Source organism: Durio zibethinus, chromosome 13, assembly GCF_047325235.1.
Source record: "Durio zibethinus cultivar Kanyao isolate XHJ-2024 chromosome 13, ASM4732523v1, whole genome shotgun sequence".
Lineage (NCBI taxonomy): Eukaryota > Viridiplantae > Streptophyta > Magnoliopsida > Malvales > Malvaceae > Durio > Durio zibethinus.
Genome location: NC_143174.1, coordinates 5857625 through 5869140, shown reverse-complemented (window position 1 = coordinate 5869140; position 11516 = coordinate 5857625). Strand labels below are relative to the sequence as shown.

General features: G+C 29.9%; 1 protein-coding gene across 1 annotated transcript; it reads left to right on the top strand.

Moving 5' to 3' along the window:
• Positions 1-4432: 4432 nt before the first annotated feature.
• LOC111302723 (protein RETICULATA-RELATED 4, chloroplastic-like) lies at positions 4433-11343 on the top strand. The gene is made up of 8 exons (XM_022898500.2): positions 4433-5059; positions 5939-6007; positions 7708-7839; positions 7945-7998; positions 8105-8149; positions 8562-8701; positions 10578-10703; positions 10810-11343. Exons 1-8 carry the CDS (start codon positions 4520-4522, stop codon positions 10874-10876), a joined length of 1173 nt encoding a protein of 390 aa, XP_022754235.2. The 5' UTR covers positions 4433-4519; the 3' UTR covers positions 10877-11343.
• Positions 11344-11516: the final 173 nt, after the last annotated feature.

Below are 11516 nucleotides of genomic sequence, written 5' to 3'. Positions count from 1 at the left end.
CTTCAAATAGACGAAACTCTCCCTCTACCAAAATGACAAACCCTATCTCCAACTAAACAAAACCCCCTCCCTACCTTAACGCTATGTTTGAATAAATATTAATAAAAGGAAAGGAAAGGAAAGGAAAAAAATAGAAAAGAAATTTTTTTAAAGGAAAGGAAAGAATACATGTAACCTTTGTTTGGATAATTAAAATTAATAAAGGAAAGGAAAAAAAAATAATTTTATTGGATAAATAGTGAAAAAGAAAAGAAATGATTCATTATAATAATTTTTTTTCAATTATAACCTTTTATTACCTATGATTTTAGAGTATTTCTGGACTATGATATGTTTGCTATTTTATCTGACCTCACAATTGCTGCTATATCAATGGTTTTTAATCAAGTGAAACAGAAAAATATTTTACAAACATGCATTGATGAATTTTGAGCTAGTCCATCATCTCATAAATCTAAAAAATATATCTATTTATATTTAACCATTCATCAAAATCAAATTACCAAAAAATTATAAAAAATTTTTATATTAAAAGAGATATGTGAAACTTACTTAAAAAAGAGATGGCTTTCATAAAATTATAAGACGACTGTGATCTGCTTAGTTTTTTTTTATTATGTTTTTAGTATTAATAAAAATATAGACATAATAGTCTTTTTATAAAAAAAATAATTTTCAACTTTCCTTTCCCTAGCTTTTCCTCCAAATTGGGGTATTAAAAAAATTAGGTTTATAAGAAAAATCAAAGGTTATTTGGTTTTCACCTCCTTCCCTTTTTTTAAATTAAAAATTTATCCAAACAAGGGAAGTGAGGTTTTGTTTTCTTTATATTCATTTACTTTACTTTTCTCTCCTTCATCTCCTCTCAATCCAAACACACTGTAAATGATATAGCATTATAACAAAGAAAAAAAAAACACATGTCTTATTAAGATAACTTAAAAGGACCCTTTTTATATAAGGGTGTATAGATTCTCAAAATGATTTGCCCTTTGGCCTTTTAATCTTAGTTGTAGTATGAGTGTTCATAATTCAATTTTAATTGAATTAACAGACCAAATTGATTTAATTTGGTTAATCAATCGATTATCAAATTAATTTTGGTCAATTATTAAAAATAATTTAAAAAAATTTTGATTTTATGTTAATTCAGTTCAAAAATTGAATTAACCGAATTTTTAATCAAAATATTATAAAACCTATATATAAAATTAAAAATATATGAATTTGTCTATTTCATTTCAAGTTATTAGAGTTTTTAACTTAATATTTTAATGTTTGAATATTTTGTTGGATAATTTTATTTAATTTGTTTCGCATATAAGAAAATAAGAGTTTAAAATATAATTTAACTTAATGTATTTTATTATTCTGTTAATCCAAAAAATTAACTGAACCAACCAAATTAATTTCAGTCAATTAATTTTTTAAATTAAGAAATTTGGTTCGATTAATAAAAATAAAATAAAATAATTCGATTAATTCGATTTTGAGTAATTCAATTTGAAATTAACCGAACTAACTAAATAAACACTCTTAATTTATAAATCAATTTAAAAAAAATTAGAAAATCTAAAATACATATACGAGAATAGAAATGTTAAAAGTTTCCAACAACTTGTATTGTTTTTTTTTATTTATTTAACAACTTGTATTGTTTGATCACTTAAAAAATATAAATATTTATAAATTTATTATTCCCCTACTAATTTAGAAATAGTTAGATATTCAAATTGTCCAATTATAGGACAAAATATACAATTTTAATGAAAAATATTCAAGTGTCCCAATCAGATTACACCACTACTTAAATGAATTTTATAAGTTTACTATTGTTTATTATTAAATTTGATAATTTTAAATATTATATTATAATATGATACAAAAATTATATGTAAAAAAAAAATAAAATGATACAATTTAATTTTTTAAATAAAAATTGTATTTGAATTTGACAAAAATAAAAAAATATTTCACATTTGACATATAATTGATATAATAATTTTTATAATTTTTATATATTTAATAAAAAATATATAAGTATAAATTACCAATTTTTTTATTAACTCTCCATGCATAAACACGTTTTTTGAATTTTACCCAAAATAACATTACACCACGTCTATATTCTGCCAAGATTCTTCCGTTCTTAAACACTACACCTATAATAATACAGAGAATAGATTCTTTTTATTTTTTAAATAATTAATTTTTATTTTTTAATATTCTAAACGGAGCCTACAGTGTGGCGTGGCACCCACTACAATGCTCTGGTTACTGTATACACTCTACTTTGGGTTAGTAATTTAATTCGTTTTTAATAGGTTTCAATTTGATTTGATCTCTTAAAATTAATTTTTTTTTTAAAATTAAATTTTGGATCGGATCTGAGTATTATTAAAAAAAAATCGATTCAAATTTTAAATAAATTTGACTTGATATTTATATAAAAATTAATTTTTAATTTTTTTATTTATATATATTTATATAATTATATATTTAAATATTTATATTTAAAAAAAAATATTTTATATTTTAAAAAATAATATTTTATTAATTTCAAATCTGATCAAATTAAGTATAGTTTATACAAATATCGATTTAAATCAAATATAAAAAAAATAAAAAATTTTTAAACCCAATCAAATTCAAATTTAATGAATAAAAAATTAAATCAAATTTAAAATGAATAAAAATTCAAATCGATCTGATTCGTTGTCAGCTCTATATCTAATCCTCACCATGCCACAAATCAATGGCTCCTTAATAGTACGTTTGAGCCGGTTGGGAAAACGCTCGTTTTGGTAGTTTATTTTCGTCCTTTTTTTACACTATTAGCAATATATTACAATAAAAAAAATTCAGATTATAGCATATCCCCTAAAAAGTATTTTAATAAAATTTTATAAGCTACGTCCTAAAAAGATTGTAGCCAAAATCTGTTAAATTACATCAAAACTTGTTAATATTTTCCATTATCTTTAATGACAAAAAAATTTATAGCTATGAACAAGAGTGTAAAAATTTAAAACATTCGATAAAATATTTTGTAAACACGTTCAACTTTTATTTATATATTAAATTTAATAAATGATATTAAATAATATTTTAAAATTTATTAATTAAATAAATAAATTATAAATATAATAAAATTCATTCATATTTAATTCACTTATATCATGTCTTATGAAAATACCCGACCAAAGAAAAATGTTAATATTATAAAAGTGTGATAAAATAGCAAAAATTTGTGATATTTTTGAGACAAAAATGTCAAACAGGTTTGAGAAAATTAATATTCATTTCTGATCTATAAAAAAAATTGAAATATTGATACACTGCCTATTTGGAAACTCATAATTTCAATAATTATTTTTATACTGAATTTTATCATATTTTTATTTTTTTTTACAATATAAAAGTACGTGTAAAAAACAAAACTTATTTCATACTTAACTAGTCTTGATAATGGTGATTTCTATTTGTTGCTGTGTTTGATTTTTTGTTATAATATTGTCATGAATCTTTCACCAAACATATGGTTTAACATCAAATCAAAAGTAATTTTATTAATTTGAATAAGATAAATTATTCTCTACATTTGATAACATCTGATCTGAATATGAATGCATTTAACCATCAAGGCACAAGAAATTATTCTTGTTATTGGAAAAAAAAAAACTATTTTTTTTGTTAGACATGAACATTCATTCATTTTGAATTATGAAAAAAAATTAATATATATTTTATTCATTTTATAACTTTTATCTTGGTAGAGGTGAGAAAAAAATCTTTAAAAATAAAAAAATTTAGTTGAAATAATAGTTTTTGTTTATATCATATTTTTAAAATTTAATTTGATTTAAATTTGAATATTAAATAGTTATGTTAAATTCAAGCCGACAGATAAAAAAATTAAACTGAATTATATATTTTTATTAATTTTTATATATATTTTAAATTTTATAAAATAAAATAATTATTTTATATATAAATTTATTTAAATATATTAAAAATTATATTAAAACAATTAAAAATAAAAAATATTTCAAAAATCTAATTAACTGAATGAAATCAATAAATATAATTTTTAAAAAAATCTAAATTCGAATTAATTTTTAAAAATTAAGAATTATACAGTAACCAAAATATCCCAACCGAATCGATATCCATTTTGCCTTAGGGTTTGTAAAATCCAAATTGAAATTACAAAATATTTGGACAAGTCAACTCTAAAAGTTAGGTGCCGCGTGTGACAAAGAAAAAGGTGAGTAGGAAAAGCGTGAGTTTCACGTGAGAGAAAAGTAGAGTAGGAAGGAATTTATCCCTAGACTGGAATTTATCCCGTGTGGCGTCTTCTCATGTTTGATAACGAACGCCCACCAACAACTCAAGAAAAAGGTTACATAGACAAACACAACAACGACAAACCAAAGCACATTGCTCCGAAAACAACGTTAGGAGAAACAGCACTCCAAACTTTGACGCAACGCCCATCACCACCACCAACCGCCCACCAATGTCCGCCGCCACCTGCCTTTTCACTCCTTCCTCTTTCCCATCCTACTCTCCTCTCCCTAGGACAACCCCTAAATTCTCCAACACTTTCCCTCTCCACCTTCATCTCCGCCTTTCCTCCTCCTCCATCAGTCTCCGCCACCGCCAACCTTCCCAGTTCTTAACCTTCTCTACCCTCCCCGGCGGCGATGGTGGCGACATTAACAGCAGCAACAACAACAACTCAGGTGGTGGCGGTGGAAACAATGACAATGGAAAAGGCAAGGGTGGTGATGAGAATGCGGGTGATAAGAACAGGAAAGAGACGATGATTGTACTGGCGGAGGCAGGGAGGTCAATGGAGAGTTTGCCAAAGGACTTGGCGGCAGCGATCCAAGCTGGGAGGATTCCTGGATCGGTTATAGAGAGGTACTTGGGGCTTGAAAAGTCGGGGTTTATGCGGTGGTTGATGCAGTTCGGTGGGTTTAAAGAAAGGCTTTTGGCTGATGATCTTTTCTTAGCTAAAGTTGCCATGGAGTGTGGTGTTGGGATCTTCACCAAGGTTCGTTTGCTCTGTTTTTTTTTTTTTTTTTTTTTCCAGTACCTATGATATAAATGGGTGAAGTAGATCTGTTCATTTTTTTTAATTGGCTTTGAATTCGTTAAAAGATTTTCTTTTTATTCCTTTTCACTTCATTTTATTGCTATGTCAATTTATGATACAGTTTTCATTTATTAATCAATGCTAAGCAGCCTAGGATGGTTGATTTGTTATGAAATTAGTAAAATTATACGTTGTCATGGGTACTTTGTAGCAAGGATAGATAAATTTTGGATAAATGCGGAAGAAAAACTTAATATCTTTTTTTGAACCTAGGATTTATTGAAGTTACTTTTTTTTTCTTGCGATATTTGTCTGTAGGATGAATCTTAGCCAAAATTTTGTGGTACTTTGCCTTCTGTTAGCTTTAGAATTTAAGTCAAAATTTTGGAGGGAACCATCAATAAAATGAGATGTATCTTAGGAAGAAAACTGCCTATATATTTATCCCAAAAAAAAAAAAAAACTGCCTATATAAGGACTTGTGGAGTGGAGAAGTGCTTGAATTGACCAAGTTGCAAGGTTTTATCCATGCTGAAGTCCATTTGTCTTGCTTGTGTTAATACATGGTTTTTTTAGGATTACATGTTCCTGATTGTGTCAGCTGTGACTCGTGGGTAATTGACAACTATTCTTGGTAAGCTAGTAAAATAACTTGGTTGAGTCTTAGCATAAGCAATTCATCCTACATTTTAGTCTTGTGCACTGTCCTACTTTTAAAGTATTGTTTTCTGTAATGACCTCAGTCTCTCTTGTACTCCTCCATTTTGTGTGACTCATTCAGTGCTGTTGATTCAATCTTAACACTTATTATACTTATGATTATTTCCTGTTTTCTAGACTGCTGCAGAATATGAACGTCGCAGAGAAAACTTTTTCAAGGAGCTTGAAATTGTCTTTGCAGATGTGGTATGGGACTAGTTCTATTAAATATGCACTTTTCATCCTTCTTTTGGTCTGAATAGTAAGGATGGTTTGTTCGTCTAACTTCTTCAAAGAAAAAATTTGAGGATGTCTTTGTGCAAATGAATGGGTTTCATGGCAGATTCTGAATTTTGATGCCACTTTAAGGCTGTTATTTTGATCCCTTACAATTTCTTGATTGACAAACTTTTGCTTTTCAATCTCAAAATCCAAAGCAAAAATTTATTGTCATGACTTAAGGAAAATAAATCCGTTAGCATCCATTTAATGCTCTATTTTCCATAAAAAAAAAAAAAAAAGTAGTCAGCCGCCTTATCATTGTTAGATGAATTTAGGAGCTGCATAAAATTTTCTTTGATTATGACCTTTAAACTGAAGTAGTTCAATATTATGCATTGGTAATATTAAATATATCACATATAGATTTTAAGCATTGGTAGGAATGTCTATTATTATTTTTCATTTAAAACCAAAAATCTTATCATTAAGTTAATTGGATGAACATACTGAATTCACAGCTGAAGCTTTATATATAATTTTTGCTAAAAAAAGATAAATGGGGTTACCACTTACTAGTCCTGGCAGCCCTATTTGGGTTTGAGTATGGGAGCCCCTATCAACTTGGGAACCAATGCCGGGAGGGGCCTTAAAATGTACAGCTTGTAGACGTTGGGCTCTTCCTTAGGGCTTGCTGCAGATGCTCTAGGCCATCCATTAAGTGGGTTGAGCGATAGCTTCCCCCCCCCCCCCAACCCATTGAGGGCATAGTGGTAAAGAAGTTGATAGCTCAAGACTAATGGGAATGAATGAGTCTCATTCTCCCCAGAAACCAACATGTGACTCCTACACATATGCATGTCGCCCTAGCAATCTAACAACAAGTGTAATAAGCCTTTAACACTAAACCACACCTTCTGTGGTTTTTTGCATGCTCCTTCTCTACTAGGCTGCTAAAAGTATCATCTGAGACAGATTAGAGATGGAGTTTTGCTGAAAGATAAATGGGAAAAATAGTATGATTGAATTAAAATTAAGGTTTTGTCAGAGAAATCAGGTCTTGAGAATTAAGAATTCAGATCCTAGTTGAGTAAGTTTTATCAACTCACTAAATGAAACAAAGTAGTAATAGAGGATAGCTTTTCTCCTTTGCAGTAAAGAGGATCTAGGAATTTCTCCTAAAAGAATGTGTCTTGCGTTTTCTTGTGATCGGAATATCAAAAAGCTACAGATTCTAGTACTTCACTGGACTGTGAAACAATATGAACTAATATAATAGGTGATGGTTTTTTATGTTGATTTAATGAAGGCTATCGGTTAATGAGTAACATCAAGAAAGATCCTTTTGTTTTTGTCTTCTGTTTCTTTTCTCAGAATTATAAAATATATCAGGAGATTTGGCGCCGATTATTATCTGTCTAGTTTTTTTGTATTTGAGCAATAGAATTAGTTGCAGATAGATACATTCTTGTAAGCAATATTTATAATCTGCAGAAATTGGTATTATTAGGAAGCAATGAGGCTTTCTTTGGAAAATTTGTATTCTTTAAGCTTCAGAAATTATGGCTGTATAATGCATATCTTCCCTGACCTTGAGAGATCCATTGCAAATAATGCATAGATTATTACGAATTATATGTCCAACTCTATTATTTCTATCATTTTAAAATTCCAACTTGTTTTTCTAGGTAATGGCCATAATTGCAGATTTCATGCTTGTTTATCTTCCTGCTCCTACTGTCTCTCTCCGGCCTCCTCTTGCAGTCAGTGCCGGAGCTATTTCCAAGTTCTTCTATGGCTGCCCTGATAATGCTTTTCAGGTTTCTGTTTTTTCTTTGCTGATGAAGTTGCATGGAGAATTTTCTAAGTTTCTTTCTAAGATGCTAAAATAAAAATGGTTTATGGTCTTGAAATTCTGTCTGCAGGTTTCTCTCCCTGGGACTTCGTATTCACTTTTGCAGAGATTAGGTGCAGTAATGGTAAGGAGATCTTTTGTGTCTTTTAAACTTTTAAAAGATAAGATATCTGAATATCTGACGTATGAACAAACCATCATTTTGTTTTTTAATTGTATGTGCTCTGCAGCGTAATGGGGCAAAGCTTTTTGCAGTAGGCACTGCTTCTTCACTGGTAAGTTTTTGGCAGCTGTTATTCTTTTTTCCTCATTATTTGTTTATTCTTTCATTGGTTAAGGAAGTAGATGAAAATGTTGTTTTTGATAGAAATGAGTGGCGCAAGAAGATTCAAAACTATGACCTAACATAATTCCCTTTTTTGGCTTTTCATAAAACCAATCCCAGAGTTGTGAGATATAAGACTTAGTTTGTTGTTGTTGTACTTGTTTATTCTTTCATGTTGCTGAAAATTGTCTCCAATCTAATTGACACAGTAACAAAGCTTATTTTTGCATTTCAATTTTTGTCAAATCTTAATATCTTTTCCATTTCTATAAAGAATATCATTGCATTTTGCAAATTGATTTATCAAACTGAAAACCCAAATCTGGATTTGCTGGCATTTAATGGAATTTCTTTTCTTGTAGGTTGGCACAGCTGTCACAAATGCGTTGATTAATGCAAGAAAGGCTGTTGATAAGTCTTCCACAGCCGAAGTTGAAAATGTGCCCATACTATCCACCAGTGTTGCCTATGGTGTATATATGGCAGTTTCTAGCAACCTCAGGTATGTGGATTTCATATTTTTAGAGAATATTATTTCTTAAGGCTTGGATTTTTCTATTGTTCATGGAAATGCTTTTACTATAATTGATAACAGTGTTCCATTCTGATAATATGACATAATGGTGGGATACAAAATGGGGTGTTGCTCTCCTATAGCATAATCCCCTATCTCTCCCATCCTATGATTAGAATTGTAGAACTCCACTTTGGAATTGAACTCCTAAGCACTGGGGTGTCCTCTTGGGAGCTAATAATGAATTGCTGATTTATTGTGGAAAATCATTTCAACAAATTATTGAAATCTTAATTGTTGTTGAAGTATTAGCCTTAAATATCATCAGTCTAACAGGTAGCTAGAATGTTTTGATTGCTTGTTTTGATATCAATGAACACTATGATTCTACAAGCTATTTTTTTGGGTCAAATGCTAATATAGTTATTTGCTCAGTAGAAGAAGGAAAACCAGCTCTTCTGTAGTTGCCTCTGAATATGTGTCTAGCTACTGGATTGTGTGGCCATAAATTTAGCTATTATAGAAGACTTTTTTAAGTATGTGTATTGAGAGATCTTAGATGGATTTTCTCCTTACACAAAATGTCGTGTACTTTGTTGGAATTATGTCAGTTTGGTAAACTAACCAATAGGCATGTATCACCAATGTTGAGTTTAAGGTCTGTTTTATACTGATTTGTTCAAAGTCATAGATATAATTTAGAGGCATGATTCTCATTTTGGCCACAGCTACTGAAATTTTATGTGCAAGTCGTCAGTACATGGTACAATAAGGGTGCCTTTGTCCATCACTATTTGTTGTGATATACCTGTGAGGGTTAGCTTGGGACATACAAAATTAATGAGCTGGTTATTTAATCTTTTTGTTAAAAATAGAAGATAATGGAGAAATATTCCTGTTTTATTTATGTCTTTCTGACCCAACTCTTTCATTTTTAGCAAGTCATTTTCTTTTTATTTGGGCTTTAAAGTTTTATTTTCCCCCAAGTTATGGGGACTTTTTGTTACTCATTTTAGTATCCTGGGAGTCACCACAATCTGCGATTGTTTTTAACTATATATATATTTTATTGGGTGGGGGATGGGGAGGAGTGAACTAATTTTCATTAAGCGTTTAGCTTTACATCACAAAAAAAAGTGTGACCCTTCTAGGTCTCCAATCATGTAATTGTTCTACTAATATTCCTTTCCAGCACATGGCTTTATGACTGAACCACTCTAAGCCATTGTACTTTGCGATTTCACCATGATGCTCTTGTTTTAGGGTGCTGATATTAAAAAAATCAATTCTCAGACCTATCTGAGAGTTCAAAATAATAATTTTCTAATTCTCCTTTTTGTACTGTTTAAAATTCATTTGAGCATTAATTTTTACCTTGATTTCCCAAGTTCATTTTTTCCATTTTGATGCTGTCTTATACTATTTAAGCAATACTGAGACTGACATCTTTCCAACTTTAGCTACTTATTTGGCATTTCAAAATCTACATTCAAACTTGCCGTGTTAAATTTATTTAAATACTAATTGAGCCTTACTATCGCTGATGTCTTTTTAATTCTTTAGCAAATTATATCTCAGTAAAAAAATGAACAACTATTGAACCCTTTGAAGATATTCAGCATCTTTTAAAACTTTCACGCCACAGAATGCTTTGCACCCTTCTCTATAAATTTTTTATTGTGTTCATTTTATAATTCTCTGCCTGTATTGGAGCAGATTTGATGTTAGAAGTTGGTATGTTTGTTACCAGATTCATACGTGCGAAAGAAGCATGTTTGAAATTCTAATTCCATGCACAAATGTTCGGACCTGAGATTTGTCAAAATTTGGAATGTTTTACTGAGGATTTTGTTTTGATGAAAAGGTACCAAGTGCTGGCTGGTGTTATCGAACAGCGGATTTTAGAGCCTTTGCTACACCAGCACAAGCTTATATTGAGTGCAATATGCTTTGCTGTTCGAACAGGCAATACGTACTTGGGTTCTCTATTGTAAGATCCGATATCAATCTTCAAATATTTTACTTTCCACGATGGTATAGTCTTTTTTGTTGCCTACAGCTTCTCACTTTTCACAATTTCCAATTTGCTTTTATAGGTGGGTGGATTATGCTCGCTTGGTGGGTATTCAGAAGGCTCACGAAGAGAACACTGCATTGGATTGATTTATGCTGTAAAATTATCCATGGTTGGAACTATCAGTGCTGTTTCCCATCTCAGTTCCATGAAAGGAGGTTTGCTGGTCTCATAGTTCAGGAATGGGAAGCTTGGCTCCCGCGGTAGGTTTCGTTGAATACGAATACACTGTCTACATCATGGCTGAGCAGACGGTTCAATAGTTTGAATTTTCTTATGTTTGTCATTCCAATTATAATATGTATTTTAAGGTTTCAGTTTCAGTTTTCATTTTTTTAAAATTCTTTTTCTACTTTCCGCCGCGGTTGTTTGCGTTGGCCCCTGATTTAGGATAGCCTACCCATTGGGGGTAAAATGAATTCTCTCCTCAAGTTTCAGTGGTAGAGACCTTTTAATATAAACGAAAGGTTTTTCCTAGGTTCTTTGTTGTATGTGCATTGAGAGTCAATGTCGTCGGTTTTATTTAGAAAAGATACCATTATCTTATGTTGCTTTAGATATTCTTTTCTCTTTGGGATTTAACTAATGAGGGCACTTTAAACATTATCATATTAAATAATTATATATATATTTTAATTCATTGCAATTTATCAAAACGGTCAATTGTTGCATTTTATACAAAAATATTAATATAAATAGCATTTTAATTCATCGGACTTAGAATCATTT